The following is a 26,706-nucleotide window of genomic DNA, read 5'->3' as shown; positions in this document are numbered from 1 at the left end:
GCTAGAGTCTAAAACGCGACAGGTGACGCGACAGAATGAAAGGATATCAGCAACCTGGCTCTGTCACACACTAGTGAGCCGCTCAATCTACTCCAGGACCACCTACCTGGAGCTCTGGCTAAGTGAATTCTAAATGTCCTCAGTCACTGTTCATTACATTTTCTCTCGCTTACAGACAGGAGGATCCAAAATGACACCTTCCGCATTTATTAGCCTAAACTGTGCTTGTCATCTGCTTGTCTGTCATCTTACCGAGACTGGAGTTTCACAAGGTCACGACGAGCTCTTCAGAGCCCGCCCACTGCCATGACGGCAGCACCTCACGCATAATAAGATGTCTTAAAGGGCGGCTACAGGGATGGTCCATTTCCCCAAGTTCCTGAAACCTATACTTGATGTGGATCCACTCTGCTCTCTCCCTGGCCCTTGCGAGATGCTGCTGCTGTAGGATCTGGTCTCTCGGCTTTCAGAACGCTAAAACACATCTTAAAAAGTCAACTCTTCCTCAAGCTGTATCTAAACCAAAGAGACTTTTTTTAGACTTCGGTTTTAACATCTTCTAGTGACATTCAACTCAGTTCATCACTCCCTCCCTCCTTTTTAAACCTGAGTTTCATAACTTCTTTTTCCTTATTTCCTCCTGTATCTTTGCTTCCTTTACGAGTTCAACTTTCCATGGGCTCCAATTAGCTTCAAAGCTCAATCCCAAACTCACTTCTCTTATTGCAAAATAGCCATTGCCTGGCTTTCATTGCACCTTTGTGCCGTTAACTCCCTATGTTCCACTCTCAAGCCCACCTTCTATAAGCTCAGATACAAACTTCCAGTGGCCCATTTCACATCGACACGTGGATGTCCCCAAATCATGAAAAATGCAACACATTTGGACTTAAACTTATATTTTGCCTAATCTAGGACTCAGTAAAGATGTCAGAAACCTACCCCAGACTAGGTTATAGGCATAAAGATAATAGAGTAGTCTAAGGAGCTAGAAAAAGGACTGGACTCGAGCATGCTTGGGTTCTGGAACACAAGAACAAATACGGGTTTTCGCTCCATCTCTCAGCTCTGCATCTCTTCAGCTCTTTGCTTTACGGAGGCAAACCAGCTCTCTCGTGGCCAGGAAGAGCCATGGCACCTCACCCTCACAGTCCTCAACTCCAAAGGCAAGTCCTCCCACTCACCCCAGGCCTGAAAGTCTGAGAGGAAGAATCTGTGAATGTCAATCTTGTTACCATACAGGTTAGAGGGAGCTCAGTAGGGGAATCTCAAACCACAGCTATATGAATGAAGCCAGCACACTCCCAGGCAGGCACAGGAGCCAGAAACCTAGAATGGCCTGCTGACTTCCCTTTCTCTCATCCTTCAAGGCAACACCGTGTTCTTTAAACTTTACCTCCCAGGTGTCACGCAGAGTAACTGTCATCTTCCTAGTCTAAGCCACCTAAACCTCATTCTGGGAAAGAGGAAATTTCTGCGGGAATTTTCAATGTGCATTCCCATCGTGCATCACACCTATACCAACCCGATGATCACCTGACCATGTCACTCATCGGATCAAACCACTAAATTGCCCTTCATGGCTCCTAGAATGACCCCCAAATCTGGGGCCTGGCTTCCAAATCCCTGCCTGGCTCCCTCTCCAACGTCATGCAATACATTCCTCCTCCCTCTTCTGTGCAATTCCAGAGCCATGCACTAATGCACATCCCAGCCATGATGACATGGCACATGCATTGCACGCGCACACACACAAACATGTTCACCTATTCATCCTTAAGATCCCATCTCAAATGCTACTAATTCAGGAGATGGTTCCCAAACCTTCATCCTGGGAACACCTGCACAGACACACCCAGAGACATGCTTCTACTGTAATTTTTAAGTCCTGCATCTATGAGTCTGTTGAATTCTTTGTCATCCTCTCTGTAATCCTGGGAAGTCTCCTTCTAAGTACTCACTATGCTTGCCATTTAAGCTTCCTTTACCATATCTGATTTTTTTTTCTTCCCACACTGGAAGACTCCATTGCCCGTGCTTACCTTTCTCTTTCCAGCACCAGTCACAGTGCCTGGCAAAATAGGGATCGATCACCCAGACAGAGGAATAGATGTCAGAGGAGTCATTCTGGGACAGCTGGATATTAAAGCCTGGTTTCAACCTGATTAAATATAGGCTCATTGTCAGTGCGCTGTCTTCAAGGTGTTTGTTTTCTAATCTTGGGTAAATCATGCGTAATTAATTCTCTTGTCTAAACTGTATCCTTCTTGAATTGCATACATATAATATACTTTGATCACATTCCCGCTATTGTCCTCTCTTGTCCCCTTCCCCTTCCTACTGAACCCCTCCTTTCCACTGCCTCCCTCCTCCTCACTTCTTGTCTTTGTTGTCTGTGTCCCGCTGTATTTAATTAGGAATGCCTGCATAAGCACAGGCAAGGGACTTGGGCAAGAACAACTTACCAGTGACATCACCACCAAGGAATATGACTCCACCTCTCCAGGAGCAATTATCTGCTCTAGCTCCTCAGAGAGGGATGAACTCAGTCTAAGAGTCTTCCACAGGTACCCACAGAGTCCCGAAGGCCATGGCTATATTTCCTGTGTCGTGTCCAGAAGACAACTTCTCATAGCGCCCCTCCCATCCTCCAGCTTCCACATCCTTTCCCCCACCCACTTTTCTGCCATGGTCCTGAGTCTGGGAGGGGGCAATAATAGACTTCAGAGCGAGCACTGGGCAGTCACTGAATCAGCAGCTTGATGACGTGTGGGGGCTCGGTGTCAACTCCCAGACACTGTAGACAGAAGCTTCTCTGACCATTGCTATAAGTAGCACTAATCCATGGAGATGAAGCATTTGATGGAGAAAGCAGCTTGACACTTTACCCAAACAGCAAAATAACAGTCATAGAGGCCTGAAAACCATACAGCTCTTGCTGTTGCTCTTGATTGCCCACTAAAACTAGGTAATTGAGACCCTGTTGTTAAAGACACCCTAAACGTTTTTTGCATGACAGAGGAACTTAGTGGGAATGGAGCTGAAAGCTCTTGCCCCATGGCTAACTTTCACATTTCCAGAAGGTGCTATGCAGGTTCCTGGGGTGGAAAAATCATCAACAGTCTTATGCAGCTGTGAACCTCTGTATGAGCTGCAGTACTAACCTGCCAGGAGAGATGTGCCCACTGGGGAAATAGTGGCATGCCTGTTATAGGGGTAACCAACTAAATTCTGACTGGATTTTAAGCTATATCCACAGGAAATAGTCATGACTAGTACTGCCAACCTGGTCGAAAACCCATGGTTGGAGGGAAGGTGTCATAGGCCCTCAGGGGAACCTACTGTTGTTATTTTTGCTATCTGGACACAGTCCTCTTTTTCTATACCTGTTTCTTCTTCCATAGCATGTAGCTAACAGCAGGCATTTTCCAGAGGGCTTCATAAGAGAAGCTGCTAAAGCCTCCGCACAATGGCGGGAACATAGAAGGCAGATGTATCTTCTCCAATTATACTTAGCTGAGAGCAACTAAAAACCCAAAATAATACCGCTTAAGGAAAATAGAAATGTCTTCCTATCTTATCCAAAGGGCTCCCACTGGGCTCTTTCCATCTTGCTGCCCCATAATTTTCAATATGTGGCTTTCTCTATACAATGCCTCAAGACATTTCAAGGTTTAACCGTCATATTCTCGTTTTCAAGAATAGCAAAGGAAAACAGATCCTTGTAAGGCCAAGAAATCACGCTCAGCATCTACTGCTAAATCCCATTTGTCCAAACTCAACCTCATTAACCACATCAAGCAGATGGAAGACTAGGAAATACAGTTGCCATCCTATGTTTTCACGTGCTCAACCAACACTGGAAAGACAAATCGCCGCTTCGATCACAGCAAGACACGAAAGGATAATCCTTCCATGGAAACAAGCATTCTTGTCAAGAAGGAGTATCTCCGTAAGAGAATATACCGGCATTGGAGACCACCCACAGTAAATCATCTTAGTAGAGCTCCAGGCACATATATTCCTTGGGTTGGAAAGCTACCATCATCATTATACCTAATGAACTATGATCATCTATAGAACTCAGCTTCACACACTTGGGTGATGCTGCTTCACTCTGGTCTTCCTCACATCATTCCTGTCTTGGCTTTACGAAGAGCATCCTCCAGAGGTCCAACCTATTTACACACACACACACACACATACACACACACACACACACACACACACACACACAGAGCCTTATTTGGGATTAGCTCTCTAATAGGTGTTAATCAGAACTCCTGAGGAAGCTGCAGGGCAGTGTTGTGCAGCAGAGCCCCTCCAGGTTGTGGACAGGGGCATGACTCGGGAGCTTTGCTATCTGCCACTAACCGCTACCCCAGAAAACGAATCTTGCTTTAGGAGCTAAAGCCATCCAATTTTCATCACTTAAACACTCCTGGGGGAAGTTATGTAAGAAAAGGAATCCTTGGCCTCCCACAAATTCTCGACTTTATAGAAAAACTGATTCTGCAGCAGTTCAAAGCAGAATGGAAGTATTTACTTTACTTCCTTTCATGCAGAAGAGAAAGGAGCACAGAGTGTTATTTTGATAATAGAAACTAAACTCTAAATAAGAGCTTCTAAGAGCAATACTCACACTCAAACCACATATTTTCTTTCATCTCATGGTAATCGTACAAGAAGTCAGCATCCTTATTATTAAAAGCTTTTATCAAGGGCCAGCAGGTGCCTGGGGCACAAAAGGAGCCCATTTTTCCTAAATCTATATCATTTCTTGGTTATAACATGAAGGTCTCTCTCGGGAACTCAGAAGTAAGCATGTACTCTGACAATTTTTAACATGTATCCAAAAATTACACACTCCTTCCATTTCCTCGCTGATAAGTGGGCTCCAGGAGACACAGAAACCCATGTAGCTTTCCTTGTAAATATCTTTAAGAGATGGAGACCACAGAGATATCCATCAAGAAAGGTGTGGTCAAATAAAGCATGGGAGATTATCCCACAGTGAACCAGCTCTCCCCATGCAGAGCCATAGAAAACAGTTTACGGTCTAACAACAGCAAAACAGCACACACAAAGTAGGCAAGCAAAGCCAAGAAACAGCAAAAGTGAAGCAGACCAACAGGAGAGTGGAGTGCAGTGATGCTGATGGCATCTCTGCAACTGTGGGTAAGTCATTAGCCATTGTGAAACTGCAATTCCGAGTTCCTGTAAAAGGGAGTAATAACACAGAGAGAGTGCCTGGGTGTCTGCCTGCTGCTGGCAGCAGCAGCAGTGTTCGAGGCCCATAACTTCTCACCTGTGTTATCTGATTCTACCTGACATCCCCCTATATTAACCACTCAAAAGCAAGGAAACAGCCGCAGAGTAAGCTGTGCCTCTCTTCTAGGAAATGAAGCTGGCATAAACCATAGAGGAGAGAGATGTCTTTGTCATTGCGTTAACCGGCTAATGACATGAATTATATGAAGTAGTGGATTTCTTTATGACATTTTCATACATGCATATGACGTACCACGGTCCTACTCATTGCCTGCCATTCTTTCTTACCCCTGCTTTCCCACATCCCTAATAATCCTCTTTGTACTTTCATAGCCTCCTTTTGTATTTTTTTACATCTGAGAATGTGCAATAATTGTCTTTGTAAGTCAAATATTAATTCAGATAATGATCTCTTACTCCGTCCATTTCCTTACAAATGCTACAGTGTCATTCTTCCTCAGAGCTGATACTCCACTGTTTGCACATGACACACTGTCTTTATCCATTCATCTGTTGATGGACAGCTAGGCTGATTCTGTAACTTGGACACTGTGAACAGTGCTGCAGTAAACATAGGTGTGTAACTATTACTGACTTTTATTTGCGTGCACACACACACACATACACACACACACACAAAGGAGTAGTATAAGTGGATCATGTGATAGTTCTCCTTTTGGATTTTGAGAGGACCTTTATATCAATTTCTACAGTGGCTACATTAGCATCATTAACAACAGTGTGACTGGTCCATTCCCTGCAAGCCCAACGCTTGCTTGTTTTCCTGTTTGTGATGTGGGTTGTTTTATCTCTTGATACTAGCCATTCTGACTAGGGTGAATCGACATCTCAGTGAAGTTTCTATGTTCATTTCCCTAATGGCTAAAGATGCTGACTATTTTCTACGTATTTATTGGCCATTTGTCCTCTTCATTTGAAGAACATTCTGTTCATTGGCCCATTTATTGATTGGAATATTTGTTCTCTGTGGGGAGGCAGCTTGTAATCTTTTGCATTCTTTATATATTTTGTTTGGTTTGGTTTGGTATTTTGTGACAGGGTTTCTCTGTAGCTTTTTAGCCTATCCTGCAACTAGCTCATGTAGACTGGGCTGGCCTCGAACTCACAGAGATCTGCCTTCCTCTGCCTCCCAAGTGCAGGGATTAAAGGCGTGGAAACCACCGTCTGGCACATTCTTTATATATTTTAGATATTAACATATATCGATGTCTTTAGACTCTGGCTACATTTGAGCTTGAAGGGGGTGTGCCGCCTAGTCCTGGCAAATCAGGAGGAGTAAGGATAGCAGAAACTCCAGGGAAACCAAGGCTGGGACCTCCAGCTCTTCATCTAGCTTCTGAAATCCAAACACCATAACCCACCCCATACCTCAGAAGGTGGCTGCCTGTAGAGACAGAAGTCTTGAAAGGGGCAACTGAGCTCAAATGAAAGCAAACAGAAAGGTCCTCATCTATCTGACTGGCATAATTCTATAAAGAGGGGATTAGCTATAAGGATCCCCACCCAAAGACTAAGACAAGGCTTAATCCCATATGAGAACTTGAGCAGAAAAAGAATATGCCAACCCGGAAAGAAGATTAATAAGAAAGGAGGGGAAAGAAGAGTTATGAGAGACCAGAAAGAATCCTGTCAGACAGCAGGAGCACCTCAAGCCTCGGACACGTGGATAAAACAGTGATCACACGTCAGGGGGCTGGAGGGTCCGCACAAGCAGCACCACCTAGCTGCCTCACTACCAGCTCCCCCGCGGCCACAGCTTGCCAGCCTGACGGGCTATGGGAGGGGATACAGACTAATGGCAGTGTCACAGGCTAGCAGACGCTGATATTCTTAAGGCCAATTAGCCAACAAGCATGCTGGTGTGCTGAGATGGACAGACACGGGGATGGGAGACCAGGACAATGGCATGCACTAGAAGAGCACCACACAAAGGCACAGGAAGGTGAGAAGAAAGCAACCCCATTGACACCTTGATCCTGGATGTTAGCCCCCAGAATCGTGAGAAAGAAATGTCTCTCTTCAAGTCACCCTGGCCCTGTGATATCGGTTTAGCCCCAGAAAGCTAAAAATGCTCCATGGGTGAATCTTTTCTTGTATTGAAGTATTTTTCATTTTCTAGATGCAAACTGACCAGCCTCGCCGCTGTGGTTGTTGGGCTGTTTGATTTCAGCGTCATCTCAGGGAACCCATCCACTTCTGGGTCTCATGGTTTTCGCTGTCATCTTTGGTGCTCTTGCTCTTCTGTTAGCTCATTTGTTTCCTTCTTCGCTACAGCTTGTTTCTGTCATCCATGTGTGCTCAGGCTCGAAGCTTAGGGGGAATCCCCAAATATAAAAAATACATGGTCTAGAGTTTCCCAGCTCTATTGAGTAGTGTTTAATACCCATGTCACTAATAAATCATAGAAAGCATGGAAATTAGATCACAGGAGCATATTTTAGACAGAGGACAACATTCATAGTAGACTTTGAGGGGGAAATGTGAAGCTATTTTTAAAGATCACCATTTTGAAGGGGTGCGTTCGTACATGCTGCACAGGGCAAGCCCTGGAGAAGGCTATCCACCACAGCATGGGTAAGAAAGCATGCCTTCGCCACTCTCAGCTGTCCGCACTAAATACATACGATAGCTAGGAGACTGTGCAGCGATCACTCAGGTTAGACCTGACTTCATTCTGCTGATCCCCCAAGGCTTGGCAGAGACCAAGAAAAAGACCCAATCTCTCTCTAAAAAAAAAAAAAAAAAATGGACTCCACAGGGAGATATTCCAGACTGGCAGGATTCACGGTTCAGTTGAGTTACTTGTGTCTTTATATCCTGGTTCTGGGCTTAGAAGCCAGGCTACTCATATAAGCCCAAGACCCTTGAGTGCTCTAAGGCTCAGCTTCACCCTGGAGTTCTGATTTAGTTTGCTCCTGTGTGGCTGGAGGAAGAAATGTCTCACTCTCTAGGGCTCTCAGGAGTTTGGGCAGATGATGCGTGGAGAACTTCCTGTAGGGTATAACAAAGCACACAGCCAACTGAGGCGTCTTTTGTTTTGTTGTTTTGGTTTGGTTTTTTGTTTGTTTGTTTGTTTTTTGGCAGGTACAAAGAGGTACAAGACCCCAGGAGTAATGACAGGTACAGAGACAGAGGAATGGGTCAAACCTTCTCTAGCCAAAACTGGAAGACGGAAGTGTAGTTGGCAAAGTAATGACATGGAGAGAGTGGAAAACACAGTTATGGAGGAGCCAGATCTTGGAAACTTATTTCTCCTTGTCAGGGACTTCTGCCTCCATTCTAAGTCTCAAGAGTGTCTATGTGTGGTCCAGAGCTTTTCATAGCAAGGGAGAGATTTATCATTCAAGTCAGCCGATACGCCATTCATGTAAACACATCACAGGGAAGACAGATACACAGGGAAGACAGAGCAAACATGAGACCCTTAGGTCAGCTCCCTAGAATTCATGTAAAATTCTGGGCATGGTAGTACATTTGCAACCCCAACAACGAGAGGGTAGGGACAGGCATATCCCCTGGGGTTCACTGACCAGTGAGTCTGGGAAGAGTGGCAAATCCACAGTCATGTAGAGACCATGTCTCAGAAACCCAGGAGAAGAGCAAGAGCGGTGACACCCAACAGCAACCTCTGGCCTCCATCCCATGCCTTCAAATTGTTTACATCCCACCCCGTCACACACCCTCATCTACCACCTTCCAAAGGCAGCCACCAAAGGAGTCTCAAAGGTTAAAACCCTCTGTGTTATAAGACTAGGACAGAAACGTTATTGAATCAAAGAGTAGACTCCTGGATGATGCTATCACCAGGCCCTCCCTTCAGCGCCACCATGAGGCCTGCAGAGGCAGCAAGGTGCCAGCACAGGGTGACACCAAGCGTTGTTTTCTGCCCTGCACACTGCCTTGAAAGAGCTTGTGCAACAGGGATGCTTTTAAAAAAGACCCAGCCCTGGGGAGAGTTTTCCTCCCTCAGCAGCCCCACGCAGGGAAGGGGCGGCTGATTCTCCAAGTCTCTGAAATCAGTAGCACACAGCAGGGCCTAGGAAATCAATACCTCTTGCTCTCTGAAGTCCTCCCAAGTGCTGAGACCTTTAAACCACCCACAGCAAGGAGGCATTCTCCATTCTTCCAAGGCATACAATGTATGCTCCAACTTTTCCAGGAGCCCAGACGTGGGCTCTGGGATGGATTCATGAAGACGGAGACATGTTGGATTTGGCTGTGGAGAGGGACCCTGGGGAAATGCCCTGCCTGTCAAGCACAGAGTATGAACAGAATTTCTTCAGCATCATTTCTTCAAGGAAGTAGCCTCTTGCTGTGATGGAGCATGGCAAACCCTATAAGGCCATGTTCCCATCCAAGCTCCATCAGGAACAACCAGGGTATATTTGAGAGCCATTCTTACCTCTCTATGCCTTATTTTCCCTACAAAATGCAAAATTCATCACAAACAGAGGTTGCTGGAAAGATTAACCAATGTTTAAAAAGGGGCACAGTGAATGAAATGTGTGTCATGGAAGCATTAAGATCGGAGCTGGGATCCCCAGAACCCATTTAAATCTGCACATGGTAGCTCACATACAGATGTACAGAAGAGGTACATCTTTAGGAGGAAGGGGAGACAAGAGAACCCTTGAAAGCTCTTTGGTCACCTAGCCTAGTATGTAAAACTAACAACAGAGACCTTGGCTTAAGGCAGAAGGTGATAACCAATACTTGGGGTGGTCTCTGACCTTAACACTCCAATAATGGCAGGTTCTCTCTCTCTCTCTCTCTCTCTCTCTCTCTCTCTCTCTCTCTCTCTCTCTCTCTCTCTCTCTCTCTGTCACACACACACGCATACACACTCTTCCCTGTGGGTTTTGTTTTCTTTTGTTTCAGGCTCCTAAAGAATTATGGAACCTAGCTATTGTTACTAAGAATGTGCCAGAGCACAGTTGCTGTAAAGAAAAAAATCACTCAAGTGAAGTTCTTATTTCTCTTTAAATTTCATCTTTTTCTGAAATAAGAGAATCTTTAACAATTCTTCAGAATCTGAAAACAAGTTACAAGAAATAGAAGCATGTTTTCTGAAAACAAGGGCTATGAAGTAGTTTTGTTGCTGCCTAATTCCTCCGTTTGAAGTACATGAGGAAAGAGCTGCCTCTCCTGTCCTCCATCAGAGTGGTGGGAACCATCCTGAGGAGAGTGGAGCGGGGGGAGGGGGATCAGACAGCAGAGGGTAAGTGAAGGACGAAAAATCCTGGAGTTGCCAAGAGGTCCAAAGACAGGCTAGAGTCTGGCTCAGTTGAAGGATGCTCACCTAGCCTTCAGAAGACCACAAGTTTCATCTCCAGTGCCAGCCCGATGGTGGTGGTGGTGCACGTCTTTAATCTCAGCACTCAGGAGGCAGAGGCAGGTGGATCAAAGCTAGCCTGGTCTACAAAGAGAGTTCTGGGACAGCCATGGATACACAGAGAAACTCTGTCTCAAACCACACCCTCCCCAAGAATCATCTCTAGGACTGTGAAAGAAGAGGAGGGAGTGGAAGGATGGGGAGCAGGAAGAAGGCGGGGGGGGGATGGAAGAAGGAGAGGAGGACCAGAAGAAGAAGAAGGATGGAGCAGGGGAGCAAGGAGAAGAGGAAGAAGAGGAGAGGAAAGGGGGAGAGAGGAGAAGGAGAAACAGGAGAAAAAAAGAAAGAAAGGATAGAGAAGAAGTCAGAGGAAGGAAGGGACGGAGGGAAGGAGGGAGAAGGAAGAGAAGATGGAACCAGCAGCATACAGGAAATTACCTGTACCAACTGTACCTGAGAAATGACCCAGGGCTTAGAAGACCTGAAGTCTTCAAATCTGCTAGTGAATCTCTTCAGAAAGATCCCTAGAAACTGTAAAACTGTTGCACCCTGACACACTGAAGGAGGAAACACTGTTGCTAGGTAAAGACAACCCCATGCTCATAAGACAGGTCTCTTTAAACAAAAACACCAAGACACCAGATTTGGCTAGGTTTTCCTCAAGATGGGTTTTTCTTCACTAAAAAAAAAAAAAAAAAAAAGTCTCACAAAATTGTAGAAAACTAAATCTTACTTAATTCTTTATTGTAGGCCTTACCTGAAATGAAAAGGATAAAATAGCAGAGAGCCAAGGCTGTTCTGAAATTCTGGACTATCTAGTTGTTATATTAAGGCTGATCAAACGCCAAGTCGTTTCTCCCTCTCTACTGGAAGGGATCCTGGGCAGGAAGATTTAATGTGGTGAATGATTTACTTGCTATTTGAAGAATTCTCTTGCAAGATATACAATCCCTTTCATTTTCCCCAGACAGTGCTAGGAGTTGCTAAGGAAGTGACAGAAATGGAGGTATTCTAAATAAACAATTAGTGATTTCTAGAGACAGGTTCTTTCGAATTTCCCCCAAGACTTAACACCTTAAATGCAAAAGCTGAGCCAGTCTTCCTTCCTGGCCTTTCTATCCTTCTCTCTTCTGCCTGCCTTCCTTCCTGGCAGAGCTCTGAACAGAGGAGGGGCTTTTTGAGCCTCTCTGTTGGAGCTCACCTCAGCATAAAGGAGAACAGGGAAGGAGACCTCTGTCTGCACACGAGCCAGAGGAACTCTGATCAGCTCGGTTGTGTTGCAGTGGAACAGTGCTTTCAGCAGACGTCTAGAAGCAGACATCTGTCGTATTGGCGTCCCCACACATTTTTTTCCCCTCAGAGAACTATAATCTGGTTTTGCTCTAGGAAAAATCCCTGCATCCCACTACCATGTACCTCCGGAAGCACTGATCCCCACGCTCTGCTCTTCAGAGGCAGGGGACTTTGGGAACAGGGATGGAGACCTCTGCTACCTGCAATTTAGGGGAAAAAAACCAGGTGAACACTCACTTCATAGCTATATAGAGGAAAGTTTTATGAAGGCAGCCAACCAGCTCGGCAGCAGAATCTAAAAATTGAAATCTGGTGGCATCATTCAGCCCTCATGAAATCACACCTTGAAAAATAAAGATCCCTGGGAAGAGTGGGGGGGGGGGGAGAATAGAAGGTGAATATGCTCAAAATACATTGCATGCACATATGAAATTCTCAAAGAATTAATAAAAAATATTATATTGATTGTTTAGAGATCCCCATTCTCCTGCCTATGACTTCTCAGATACATGAGCTATTTATTAAATTCTTCTTGGTTCATGCTTAGTTCAGATCTTACCCGGTATTAATGTACGCTACAACCAAAAGAATCCTGGTTAGGTTTAGGTTCTGAGTCTAAAAGTAAAATTTACAACCACTGAAAATTGTTTTCTTTAAGGGCATTCTACCAGAGAGGGATTTGAAGTTTTCGAATGGGCTGTGACTCAAGGAAATCTTTTCGTCTTGATGAATGAGATACGGAGAAAGAAGAAAACACAATCCCAAGGAAAGCAAGAGGCCTTCCCCCAGGACAATCCAGGAATAAATGACAGCCAGCCTGCGGAGTACACGCTCACTGCTGTCCTAAATAAGGACCTCAGTGGTTCTGGGTTAGAGCGTGGGGGTCACTAGCTGAAACGGTTGTGTAGTTTGCAGAGAGTCTAAGTGAACAAAGCCCATTCAATACCCAATATACGTACTCCAACATTTTCTAATATTAAACACCTTAACTTATATTTAGGTTAGCACAATGTGTTCGTTGTTTGTCCACTGGGAGTCATGGGAATGCTAACATGGGAAAAATAAATAATAAAGCATACCTACCTACCTGCATTCGTCCTTCATCTGAGCACAAATGAAGAAACTGGCTCAGAAGGGAGTGGGGAGGGACACTCAATAGTGCATTTGTTCTAAACACGGTTCTACACATCTGTCTCAATACCATTAATTGTTTCCCCAACGTGAACCTTTTAAAAGGCCTCTCAGTTTATGACTTGGGCGCAAAGGATGTAAAGCCAGTGAGAAAGGGGAATGCAGAACATTGCGCAACCACCACCCGGGGGCAGTGCATTTAAATGGCAGGCATAGCTCCAGAGGGACATAAATAGCTTTTAATTTTATCCCAGCCACGATGAGGTCATTTTGTGGTTCCATATGGAACCACAAATTCCCAAGACAATGGAATTAAAACTGGGAAAATCAACACAACAAAAACGTGGAGGGCTAAGGGATTAACTGTGGAACACAATACAGCTAATTAACAGCCACGTGTCATCTTCCAGTGAGCGAAGCCCCTGACATTAGCAAAGCTAGGTACCTCAGGAGCTACACAGCGGGTCACACTGAGGACAAGAAGGCTTAGCAGAGACAAGAGTGAAGGAAAGAAGTCAGACACACAGTTAACTGATGGAAAGAATGCCAGGCAGATAGAGCAGCAGGTGTAAATGCCCTGGGGTCGCTCATGTTTAGACTCTCAGGTCAAGCAAGGAGGCTACTGCAGGGCAAAGAGGAGGAAAGAGAAGAGGAAGCGACCATGCCTGCAGCGAGAAGAATGAAACAGCCTTGGAGGGGTTGGCTGAGCCCAGCCAGGCCTGGAAATTCTTCTATGTGGACTCATTTGGAAATTAAAGGGAAATAAGAAGTATGATATGCTTCATATTCTAAGGCCATCGTCTACTGTGGTTACTTCATGAAAATCAGGTGACAGGCAAGTGGAAAAGGGACAAGAGTTGAGCCAAAGCAAAAGGTGCCATAAAGATATATATACATATATACATTCATACATACATACATGTGCTCGGTAGAAACATACACAGGTGCAAAGACATATGGCTGATAGAGATATGAAAATATATAGAAATATAGCCGGGCAGTGGTGGCGCACGCCTTTAATCCCAGCACTCGGGAGGCAGAAGCAGGCAGATCTCTGTGAGTTCGAGGCCATCCTGGTCTACAAGAGCTAGTTCCAGGACAGGAACCAAAAGCTACGGAGAAACCCTGTCTTGAAAATGAGAAAAAAAAGAAAATATAAAGAAATATATGTGTATATAAATGTCCATGTATAAATACATATAACATATTTGCATGTGTACACTTACACATACATGTATAGAAATATGTCTATCAAATGCATGTGTTTCGTTAAATAGTCTTTACAAATATTTAAGAAACTTATTTTTCTTCTTATGAAAAATGTCATTGTGTGAAGATATGCACAAGTACTGAGTTTTCATGTAATCAACAAAACCTTGAAGGCACAGAGAAGGCAAAAAGGCAAAGCCAACACGCAGTGGATGAGTAGATACACCTCTAAGGCAACATCTCTGCAAGATCAGTGCTGAAGCCTTAAGTTCAGAAGGCTTGGGATCCTTGATGTAAAAATATACATACAGATTAAATAAATGTTATCCGTTCTCTAAAACATCTTGTGATTTCCACTGGTTCTGTGTCCCAACTAATACACACACACACACACACACACACACACACACGCGTCCACTTGAGCTCCATTTCAAGCTTAGGTTTCTGAGAGCCTGGTGCCTGTGCAGTGACCGACTCTGTAGAGCAGCGTTCTCTACCTACGGGAGAGCGAGCCCTCCAGCTTACAGCAGCCCCTAGTATTTCACACACTAGTTCTGGAAATACTGTCAACACGCGGCTCTACTCCATCTGTTTGGGAAGAGAACCAGAGGGCCCTGAAGATGACATTTTTCCAGAGAAGAAGAAAAAAACAGAGAGAGGGAAAGAAAGAATCAAAGTGTTTTGGACAACTGCTAGGCACACCTGAAGAAAGGGTATTCATTTCCTGTGGCTCCCGCAACAAGCCACCATGCGGTTTGAGGCTGAAGACAATATAAATACGTTATCTGCTCTTCGCATGACCAAGTCTGAGGCGGATCTCAGTGGATCTCAATGGAAAGGTCGCTGTGCTGCCTTCCTTCTGAAGATGCTAAGATGCTACTTCCTTGCGTTTGCTCTGATTCAAGAAGCTGCATGAAGACTTTGGCTCCTGGCCCTTCCCTCTGTCCTCAAAGGCAGACAAAGCTGACTCACGTGCTTCTGTGTCTCTAGTTCTCTCACCACCTCCCCTTCTGTTGATGAGGTTTCTTGTAATTAATTGGGTTCATACAGAAACTATGAGACAATCTGTCATGCTGTTAGCTGGTTAGCACTGAATCTTAATTCCATCTGAAATGCAATTGTCCTTGACCACGAAATCTAACGTACCTATCCTGCGAATTAGGATAAAGATATTTCAGGTGTCTATTCCTTTGCTTACCACACGGGATTAGAAAGCAGGATGGATGGGCAACTAGAAGGTGATGTATAAATATACCAGCTTGGGAAACACAGGCAAGGTGTGTGGGGGGTGGAAAAGATGATGGGCCAATTGAGAACAAAATAAGAGAATCTTCTGGTCACTTCGGAGTTGATGAACTGCAGGGGAGTCTGACAAGACAAGCATGCCCCATTACTCTTTATGTTGTTTCCATATAAAACACCAGTGGTCATAAGTCAGGGGAAAGAGTTATGCAGATTAAGGCTATCCGCGAGTTCTCTGGAACTTTCTGCAGTCTGTGCTCAGAACATTTGATATCCGTGCCGTATAATAGTTTCTGTAAATTAAACTTCTTAATCTAACTTTATGATAAGAGGGCTTGTCCTGTATTTCAGGCATTCCCTGGAGTGCAACATCCCAGAAAACCAATTACCTGAAGGAATTCAGGAAACGTGCGTGGATTAATAACAACTAACAGGTGTAGACAAGGTAGCTCTCTACTTGGAACCCTTGCCCCACTTCTGAAAAATCACTGTGGGTTGAAGAGAGGCTGTCAGTCCCATTATAAAGATGCAAAATACAAGGTTCAAAGGTTAAGTATAAATCTGTGGATAAGGGAAGCAGATGAGGAACTCTGACTCTGAACTGGAACTTCTGATCTCAGGTCCACCTTTTTAAAACAATCTACTCAATGTTCTTCATTATTCATTTCCCCTTTTAATTTATTTGTATGTGTGTGTGTTTGTATACAATGTGTGTGTATGTGACATTGCAGACCTACGTGTGTAAGGATGCACAAGTATGTATCAAGGCACACGTGTGGCAGTTAAAAGAAACGGAAGGTGTTTGGTCCTAGCCTTCCACCCTGTTTGAGAGACTGTTTCTTTGTTGTTTTGTCTCTGTGGCTGCCAGACTGGCTGGTCTGTGAGCTTCCCAGGATTCACCTGTCCCTTCCTCTGTCTCTTCCAGGAAGCATTGGGATTATAGACAGTCCCATTGCACGTCTGCCTTTCTCGTGCTTTCTGGAGATTCAAATGCAGCCTTTCACGCTTGCATAGCAAGCACTTTGATACACCAAGACATCTCCTCAGCCCCAGGTTCACCATTCTTTGTCAAAATGCCAAGTAGCTGTAAAATTCAAAGTGCCCTGGGATAGGGGAGAGCCTTGATCTAAGGCCAGCAGCTCTCAGGACTTTCACCTCCAGCAGGAGAACAAGGAAGAAGACACCCACCTATGCAGTGAGCACAACAAACCAGACCCAGGAACCTTTTGCAACTGATTATTAAAGGGCAATTATGTGGAAATAGTTTTAAGACAAGAGCTTGCTGTGTAGCCCAGGCTACCCCTGAACTCACGCCCTTCCAGCCTCGGCTTGGGTGCTAGGATTATGAGTGTGTGGCTGACACTAACAGCGAGTTTACAGATGCTAATCCCATCGACTCTCGAAGGAAAATGGTGTGCGAGAAAGAACCAGCACAGATCTCCTAGGACGTCACTGTAGCCACAGAGGCCAGGAAACAAAAGTCATTGGTCAGAGCAGAAATTCACCTGGCTCCTGACAGCCCTGTGTCTGTCCTTGGAAACCCTGCTTGTCTTCCCAGACTCACCCTCTACGGATCCGTAAAAGAGTGGGAATGTTTCCACCTGCAGGCTGGATGAGCAGGAGCCAGTCTGCTCACAGGCAGTCTAAGTTTATCCTCCTGGCACCCAGAGTTGTCCTGTGGAATTAGCATGTGAAAGCACTTACGACAATTTATAACCCAAGTTCCAAAAAGACAGGAGCCTTCTTTGTTCTCGGAAGTCTGGAGTCTCCGCACACGGAAGGCTCTCCTTTGTCTCATCAGTTGGTTCAGTCTTTCTAGGCAGCTAACAAACCGTCGCCTTTGGAGTGTCTGTTGTATGCCAGAGCACTGGTAAGGAATGAGACGGACAAGGTCCTTGTTTCTGTGTGGCTTACCTTCCAATGAGGGGGTAAGTGACCAGGGTACCTTTGAAGAACAATATATACTGCGAGAATGGTACAGCTGCTCAGGGCAGAACTGGGGGATCTTCACTAGATGGGAATGGTCTACCAGGAGGGTCTAAACTCCAGCCAGCACTTGAAGACACCAGCAACCTAGGGATTGGAGGCAAAGTATTCCAGGAAGCAGGAGTGTGACTGAGAGACGGTCCAGCAGAGGGGGACCGTGTAGCCTGGTCCCAGAACAGAAACTGTCTCTCCAGCATCCATATACCACATGAATTTGCACATTTGTTAAAATTAAAAATACATTATTTTGTCGAAAACTGAGTCACCTCCCATTCTTAGCGTTATTCCTGTTCAGTGAAGTTCCTTTATCATGTAACCGTTTATACGTTCATTTCTCCACTCAGTGGCCATGTTGAAACCCAGCAGATGACACACAGTTGATATCAAACGTTTAAGGGACAAGTGAATGGATGAATGAGAAGTGCAACTAAACCTGACCTTAAATTAATCTTGTAAGCCTCTTGCCAGTTAAAAATGCTAAGTGAGAGATCAGGGGCCACCCCAAAGTGGCCTTTAATGTTTCGTGGGCATATGGTGTAACTGACTCTCATTTTTCTAGCAACCAAGCCCATCAAACCCTCTACCTCTTTAAACAAATTATTTCCCGTGACTTTGGTGGAACTAGCTCAGCTCCCCCACTCCCACCAGCCTTTCAAGGCAAGGAAGTGTCTGCACAGCACCTTAGCCTATTGAGAGTGCATCCAGTCCCTGCTTCAGGAGGGTCATGTGCCACATTACGGAACAATGGCGTCTCTAGGCACACTCAACAGACACTCTTAAAAGGCATCCCCAAAACATGTGGGGGGACGACTGTCAATTACCACCAGGAACAAAATCCGAGGAGACAGCCCACCTGAGAAGGAGCCAAACAGAGACAAACACAGCGGAGGGAAAAAATGCAGAAGCCCACTCGTACCCTGGGAGCCTGATGTGGCTTTCCCTGAAGCCCACGACCCAGCACACTTCCCTGTCACTTATGCCAAAATATCACCCTTTGGCTTAAAATTAAGTTCAAGTTCAAATTTCTCACTTGAAACCAACTATGTATGTGAAATATATAATATATATATGTCATAATATTAATATACACGTTACTTCATTCCCCTATAAATATTCTTTGTATAGTCTTCTTCTTTTTCCTTCTTCAAAGGTGTCTCACCACATAGAGCACGTTGACCTAGAACTCACTGTATAGCCCAAGCTGGCCTCTCCCTCACCATGAGGACCAGGCTGGCCTCAGGGTCACAGCCACCTGCCCACCTCTGCCTCCTGAATATTGGGATTAAAGGTATGCAACACCACACCTGGCTAGTACACTCTTAAAAGAAAACAATTTAGAAGCAGGCAATCCTAACTAGTGAGTGCTTTGGGGGAAAAATCAACTGTCTGCTTTTAATTAATAGCAAGATCAGTGTAAAGTCTCTCTGGTAAATTATAATTTCAGTCTGAAAACCCTAAGACAGGTTCAGTGTCACTTCTTAAGCCACAGCAGCCAGTGGGATCCAGAGTTGCCTTCACCGGGTGTGGAGTTCAATCATTTGCAGGGGGTTCTTCCATTATGACAAACCCAAGCCTTTCAAGATTTCAAGCACACACCCTAGCAATCTTCCATTCACCTGGTCTCGAGGCCTCTACACTGATTCAATTTAAAAGGAAAATGGTCCTGGTGTAGCTTTCAAAAGTTTTATAAAAATATGAATTGTGTTCAGATGGCTGGAGCCCCTGAGTGACTTGACAGGAGCTCGGGCAGGAGTGTGACAGGGTGTCCCGGGTTCTGTGAAGAAGATGAAGACAGGATAGGCCTGCCTGTCAGCCCACAGCTTCTGGGACATCTGGGGCAAACAGCATGTGTTTCCATCAGAGGCTCCGGAGAGTGGCAACCCAGAGAACTGGGCCATCTTTTCCTCCAGATCCTCAGGGTGAAGCTCATGACCAGAGTGACCTCAGGAAATGAGACCCATCTCCCACTGGGTGCCAACAGGCAGGCTTCTGGAGCCCTCTGATTGCTCCCTGGAGAAGTGTTTTAGAGCTGTTTGGACTTGCAATCCCTCTTTCAGACATAATCTTGAAATAAAAGACTATATCCAAATGAATGGCAAACAAGTTATGGCTTCCTCCCTAGGGTCCTCCACGCCGATGGGCAGAATATAAGTGACGCACTGAAAGAAAACAAACCAATCAAGGGACCTTGTGCCACCACCTCTACCTGCATTTGAAATGGCACCGTCGTTCATTGTCACACAGTGTTTTGGAAGGAAGAGATCCTGAGCCCATTCTGAAGATGGAGCAATTGAGGTTTCATGATACCAACTTTTCCAAGTTCACCCAATGAGCATGCCATGGATCCTGGCTCAGAGATGAAGGGCCTTCGCCACATCACATCACTTCCGTCTCCTATATCCATCTCTGTTAGGAGCTGGCTACGGAAATGCATTTGAGGACCAAAGTGTTTCAGTCAGAGAATGGGCTTTATGAGCAAGCTGGTACCAGACATACCAAAGAAAAATCGAGAACCCATTTGACCTTAGGTCTCCATCCTGCCCACAGGAATATATCTTGTAAATCCAAGCCATCTATGTGAAGATATCAATTGTGGGCATTTGAGATCAATCAGTTAGGAATTTTTTGGCTGGAAATATAGTTCATTGGTTGAGCACTGGCCTACCATACATAAGGGTCCTCAATTCCATCCCCAGCTTTGAAAAAAAAGAGAAAAGAAAGAAAGCAAACAGTTGGCCTGGCAGTGCTCATCTGTGATCCCTGCACTCTGGAGGCAGAAGGGGAACTGGGCCTCCCTGCAGGAAATGTTAATTGGGAAGGAAGGATATTTTATTTGTGAAGTTTCTTTTTCTGCCACAGTATTTGTATCAAGCTCTGTTGGTGCCTAGTGCCACGAACCTGGGGGGTATTTCCCTCATGCTGTTACAAAAGGCTGGGAAAGGGAGAAACACTAACCCAAATAGCAACTGTAAGCCACAATTCTGGCCACTGCACCCACTGCACGCCAGTGACTTTCAGAAATGGGTTTAGCCCAGAGGTTGCAAACTGGTAGCAAGTTGGCTGCATCCAGCCCACAGATGGATTTTCTTTGCTCCACCGTATTGGCCCACACAGTGTTTTTTAAGGAACCAAAAATCTGTGGCCGGTACTAGCAATCAGAAGATTTTACATAAAAACCCGGTTTCCTAGTTTCTCTTACAGAGTAAAGATCTGATAACCCCCAGGGTCGTGTGTGCATGGAACTGCAGCCAGAGCCGCTACCCCTAGCTCAAGGGAATTGAGCCTGATGGAGACCAACCCCTCCTAGCCTGCTGCTTTCATTGGTCTGACACACATGGACCCTGATGTCACCTGAGTTTATTTGCAATATGAAGGAGATGCAGGCTGCAAAGAGCCCTCCTTATTGGGCTCTTCCTAAACCAATCCAAATGAGACGACATCATCACATCCCTGATAAAGTGAAGGCACGAGAAAGCAAAAGGATTCCAGAACTGGGGATGAGCGCTACTCAGCCTCATGAGGGCTTCCTCTCTAGGACACTCACTTCTTCGTTAATAAGCATGTCCACTTTTCTTATTTCATTCATCACACCAACAAGCCTACCAGGAAGAAATTACTGTCAGACCAACTGAACCTGAGTGATGTTATATAAGCGACAGACTGGAGACCATTCAGCTGGTTCCTTGTAATGTCTGGCGTGAACTCAATTGTATCCAGAGTGATGAATGAATGCCGCTGCAAAGTCACACGAGTCGATCCCACCTCAGGACCATTGCACTCACTCTCCCTTCTGCTGGAACCTCCCCAGCTGGATCTCACCCTTTAACTCTATTTACATAATCTCCATCGCATGATCATCTCCAGTAACACACTTGAGTGCACACGTACATATGTGTAAGCATGCACATGCATGAACACACATACACAGGCACTCTCTCACATACACTAACACATTCCCACATCAGTGAACTTAAGCTACAAGGAATCTCCAAGACTCTGTAGCAACAATGGCATCTAGTCCACAGGTATTAAGCATTTTTGAAGGAAAGAACTGAAGGGAAGCTGCTCTTTTAGTATGAATGAATGCCAAGGTGGCGGAGGCAAAGAAACAAAGCCACCTGCAACTGGGCAGATGCAGGTTCGATCTCAGCTAGGGAAGCCACCAAACCTAGGACCCTGAGCCAGTCACTTACCTCCAGGAATAAAGGAAACGCGGTCATAAAACTAAACCACTGCTGTTTAGCTCACAGAATAATCTCAACGCTGCAATGAATAACACATCTATAGAGTGCCAGCCGATACTATGGCTGGCGTTCCATAAATACCAGCATCTCCTGTCCTCAATATTCTCTCCAGACACCAGCTGAGAGTACTGCTGCCAACCACTGGGCCCTCTCCACTGGGGAGCAAAAGCTGGGCATCTTTCAGCATACAGTGGGTTTGGGGGTTACTTTACTTTCCCAATAGGACATAAGACCACAGAACATCACCTTGGATGGCTTCTAAAGCAAAAGGTTATGGTTACTACCCATGTGAGTCCCAGAAGAGGCAAGTGTTCCTCGCCCTCTGTCAGTGTGATGAGTTCTGCAGTAGCAGCCAGGGGTCTGTTCCAAGGTCCCATCCCTTTGAAGGGTTCAAGGTCTCTGCCAGGACCACCGTAGCAGCTCATATAGAATTTGCATGTGCCTTTGCCCCTTTGGAGAGAGATAAAGGAAGGCAGAAGAGGAGGGCTTGATCCACCAGGCTTATTAACTATTTGGCTGGGTCAGTCCACCATGGAGGGAGGCTAAGCCTCTTGCAGCCTAAACACACACATCCTAATCCATTAGTCTGGTGCCGCCCTGAAAATCAAATGTACGTATTCTAATCTCCGATGCATTTTTACATTCCATTAGATCGACGGCATAGGTGCAAAAAAACCCCACAAAAAAACAAACAAAAAAAACCCCAAAAACCCGGATTTAGGGACAACTGGAGTGACGCCACAGAAACAGACCTGCTAAGGCTGATTTGTTAGACAGGAGGGAAGCCCAAACCAGCTGCCTTGACAGCAGCCCCATCTTCATCTCAGCTCTTCTTGCTCAAGGCACAAAATCCAGGACCATTTGCCAAAACAGTGGTCAATGGGGAGCACGTTTAAAACAATAAGGAAAAGAATAAATGGTTAAATAAATAAATAATGAAATTTTAAAGCTTTAAATTAACCTGTGCTTCTTCAGTGAAGCCAGACTTGTAGACAGCAGACATGGCCCAGGGAAGTTCAGGTCCCACAGGTTGAAGAGTACAGAGTTGTTCAGGGAACCAAGACAAAGGGTTTCTGCCTCTGGTTTGAATTGAAGCCACTATTCACGTTTCTACATTAAGATGTGGGCATCATCCCTTCTTTCTACATGGGAGAGAGGCTTAGGGCAAGCATGAAAAGGCAAGGCTAATGAAGTCTCACAAATGACCTCAAAGCATGGCTGTCTCCAATGAGGCTGGGAAGCACACTGGGCCCCTGTGTGCCTCAGGAACTTCCTGGAGTCTTTCCATCAGCCACGTCTCAGTGGCTAACAAATCCCTCTTTGTTAGATAGCCACACACTACCATGAAGCTCGCTCTTAAGAGACAGTAGTCTCCTCCATTCCAATGGGCACCATATGGCCTGGGGCAGGCCTCTAATGGCAAGAGGTTAAGGCTCAAGGATTGAGGAACAAGAGATATCAAATGGTTCTCTTACCTAAGACCGAGTGGACCTTGTTCTAGACATGTTGTGTGTGTTTAGCAGTTCTACTAAGGGCTACCAAATACGAGTACCAAGTCACACATGCCACAAGTATTGGTGGGGCTCAGGAGGCGGGAAGTATCACTTTACCGTATACTTCAGTAGCCACGTTGTGACAGTGAGGTAGTTATGTATCCTCCCCTCCCAGCTACAGTGTAAAAGAACCCAAGACATCCATCCTCCGCTTTCTGTTCATATAGAAAACTCTCCAGATCCCAGGATGGGATTTCCTAGCTCAAGTGTTCCCCCATCAGCTTTATGCATCGTGCAAATAAAGAGCTCCTTTCTGTGGCTCTACTGCAGCAAAGTCACCCAACACACACACTGCAAGCTTTGATCCTTATGCCTCTCTTAAAGGGCATATGACACTTCCCCACAAGATGCAGGGCTTTAAAATTAGAACCGAGAGGGGGTGAAGCCCACGGATACCCTCCTGTGGCTTAAGCCACTCCACAGAAGAAACCAGGACATGCCTGTAGCTAACCAGCAAACAACTGAACCCTTCCCAGACATCTTCCCCTGTCTTTATTTTGCTGTTGTTGCATTAATCATCCTAACACCTTTTTAATTACAATCACAAACTGGAAGCCATGGCTTGTGATGTTATAAATGCGGATTTTTTCCAGTTAAATTAGGCACTTGCTGTTTTATGTTTTGATAGGAAGGGACTGTTTGAAGCCTCCTAAAATATCCCAATTAGTTCTTGCTGTTGAAACAGACAAGACATTAACAGACACATTCGCTGTCTCAGTGTGATGTGCTGGAATGTTTGTGCCTGGGTGTTCTTCTCCCCAGCTTCTAAATCACAAGGCAAATTTAAAAAAAAAAAAAGAAAAGAAAAGAAAGTGGGGGAGATCAATCACAGCACACATGCTTACTACATACTCCCAAAGTTACAGGCAAAACTTTTCCCAGGCTGCACTTTAAACCCAGAAAGCATGTCTCTCTGACAGGAAAGCAACCCCATCACAGGCCGATTTTACCTATTGGCTCCGTGGAACTGATAGCATCGCTTCCACTGACAAAGGCTGTGTTTCTGTTTGACAGTTGCAATTAATTATTGAAATGTGATCGAGATGGGGTCACCCATCCAGATCTGTTTCCCAGAAAGATACGAAGAGGGAGGGGAGAGGGTGCGTGCGAGAGAGGGGAGGTTTGCCTTGTGGGCATGTGCACCAATGCTGCTTTAATGTCATGGCTGGCAGGAAAGGTAGATTATTCGCTACCTTGACCTGCACTTAACTTTCTCCTGCTCCCTTCCTCCCACCAGCATCTGATGATGAGAAAGAGGTTTATAACTCCCCGCAGAAGTAACTCCAATCTGTCTCCAAGGATGCTTAGATCAGAAAGGGCTCTGCGCAGGCAGGGCACAGCCACTTTTAGAGTATCAACTGGCATCTAGAAACCTAGGCTCCTGGTGCTAAACCAGACCAGTGTTCATTCAGCCAAGAGGGACAGAAAGTCACAGAGGTAGGAAATACCCCACCTTTACGAGAAAGCCAAAGCGCCTGTTCCTTTTGCTCTGACCTTAAAACACTGAAGTGGGATTCCAGCCACGCAAAAGCTCTTGAGGGCGCATTTGATCGATTCCTGGGGATCTCAAAGCCCCGTCGTCAATTTAGCTCTTCTGTCTTATTCCCCGGCATGTTCCCAACCCAGAAGCTCAGAGCCTTGTAGCAACCTGGTCTAGGAAACACCCTGCAGGCAGGCGGGAGAGCTGGGGATTCCCAGATTTTGGAGCCTGGTAGATCCCGAGGCACCTGCTCCTCCTCTCGCCCCAAAATAAAGTGATATTTTAGCTAGAGTCCTGCCCCCTCCTCCGCACCTGGACCCTGCACAACCCGGCTACGGTTCCCACTGCCCTCCCCAGGCTGCCTGGGCAAAGGGCTCTCAGAACCCCTCACGGGTCCCGCGCGCCACAGCTTCCTACCTGTACCACTCCAGCCCCTTCTCGTAGTTCCTGTCGAAGAAGTGCGGCTCTACACCCACCGCCCGCACGTCCGGGTGGACACGGATAGCCTCGAGCAGCGCGCGTGTCCCTCCTTTCTTGACCCCGATGATCAACGCCTGGGGCAGCTTCTTCTCCCCGTAATCAGGGGTGCTGGCGGGGTCCCGCTCCGCGCTCGCATTGGTCGCCCTAGGGCCTGCCAGCTCCTCGGTGGCGCCCGGCTCCTGCGCCCCGTGCCCCGGCAGCGCTCCCTGTGCTGTAACTGCGTCTCCTGGGGTCGGTGGGCTCCGGGACCAGACGTCCCGGGAGCCGCCGCCGCTTGCCAATCCCCAGCCGTCGGCCGCGGGTGCCGTGAAGCGCTCGGGGGACTCGGGCGGCGGTCCGTGGCTCGCGTTGTCCGGCGGTGGCAAGGAGGCGCCGGGGCGCACGCGGGGTGGCGGTGGCGAGGAAGGTGGCGGGCTTGGTGGGGGCTCCGCGGCGGCTCCCGGGGTCTCCTGCAGCGCCAGCGGGAACTGCAGCGAGCCCGACCCGCCCAGCAGGCTGTAGCACAGGTAGGTGACGGACAGGGACAGGGTACACATGAAGAGCAGCTTGCGCGCCGGCGGCCCTTTAGCGGAGGCGCCGGGCAGCGGCGGCGGCGCGGCGAGCGGCGGCGGCGGCGGCGGAGGCGGAGGCGGTGAGGGCCACCGGGCCATCGCGGCTCCCGGCGAGCGGCGGCGGCGGCCCCCGGCGCTGCCCGGACATGATTTCAGCCGCCGCCCCCGCCACCGCCGCCGCCGCCGCCCAGCCGCCCCGGCTGCATGGAGCGACGCCGCTGCGCCCCCGGCCCTGGCTGCCGTCCCGCTGCGCCGGGGACAAGCCCGGCCGCATGGCCCCCTCCCCGCGCGGGCCCCCGCCGCCCCCCTCAACCTCAGGCCAGAAGCCCGAGGGGGGCGCCGAGCCGCAGCGGCACCTGCTCCGTGCGCAACGCCAGGCTCTCACCGCGCTGCTGCCGCTGCCGCTCCAGCAGCCCCGAGTTCCTTCCCCGCTGCTAACTTTCTGCCGGAGAGAGGACGGGCGCCGAGGGGCGGAGGCGAGGGGGCCGGGCGCGTGCCCGCCGCCGCCCCGGGAAGGAGGGGTGCGCCTCGCGCGTGCCTGCGGAGGGGGTGCGCGGGAGCGGAGGCGTGCGCCAAGGTTGGGGCGCCCAGGAGAGCTGAGATCTTGGCCCCCGCCAGCCGCCGCCAAGAGCGCGCAGAGGACCCTGCCCCGCCCTAGTTCTGCGCTCCCACGGGAGTCCGAGGTGCCGCGCACTCGCCAGCGCTAGCCAGACTCTTGGAAGGAATTGGAGCCCAGTGCCGGCCCGGGGCCGACGTTCATTGGGAAGCTGCGAGGCTGGCAGTGGCTAGTTTGCCCCCAGTCTCCTCTGGTGGGACTCTGAGCAAACTCAGCCCATTCCTGATCCTCTCTTCCTTCTTTCCTGTCCTGCCTTGCTTTCTGGAGCAGTTCCTTCCTCACACCTTCCCCACCTCA

At 47.2% G+C, this 26,706-nt stretch overlaps 1 protein-coding gene across 3 annotated transcripts in view; it reads right to left on the bottom strand.

Moving 5' to 3' along the window:
* Hs3st4 (heparan sulfate-glucosamine 3-sulfotransferase 4) overlaps positions 1-26,032 on the bottom strand; it is a 423,734-nt gene extending 397,702 nt beyond the window's left edge. Inside the window, exon 1 of one of the 3 annotated variants that reach the window (XM_075972129.1) lies at positions 25,180-26,032. In XM_075972129.1, the coding sequence (XP_075828244.1) occupies positions 25,180-25,892 (713 nt within the window). In that variant the 5' untranslated portion in view covers positions 25,893-26,032. Of the gene's footprint in view, positions 1-2,042; positions 2,147-25,179 lie in introns of those variants that run through there. The other 2 variants (XM_075972130.1, XM_075972131.1) reach the window with 2 other exon arrangements.
* Positions 26,033-26,706: the final 674 nt, after the last annotated feature.

Source organism: Microtus pennsylvanicus, chromosome 5 (genome assembly GCF_037038515.1).
Source record: "Microtus pennsylvanicus isolate mMicPen1 chromosome 5, mMicPen1.hap1, whole genome shotgun sequence".
Lineage (NCBI taxonomy): Eukaryota > Metazoa > Chordata > Mammalia > Rodentia > Cricetidae > Microtus > Microtus pennsylvanicus.
This window is presented reverse-complemented; position numbering and strand designations above follow the sequence as displayed.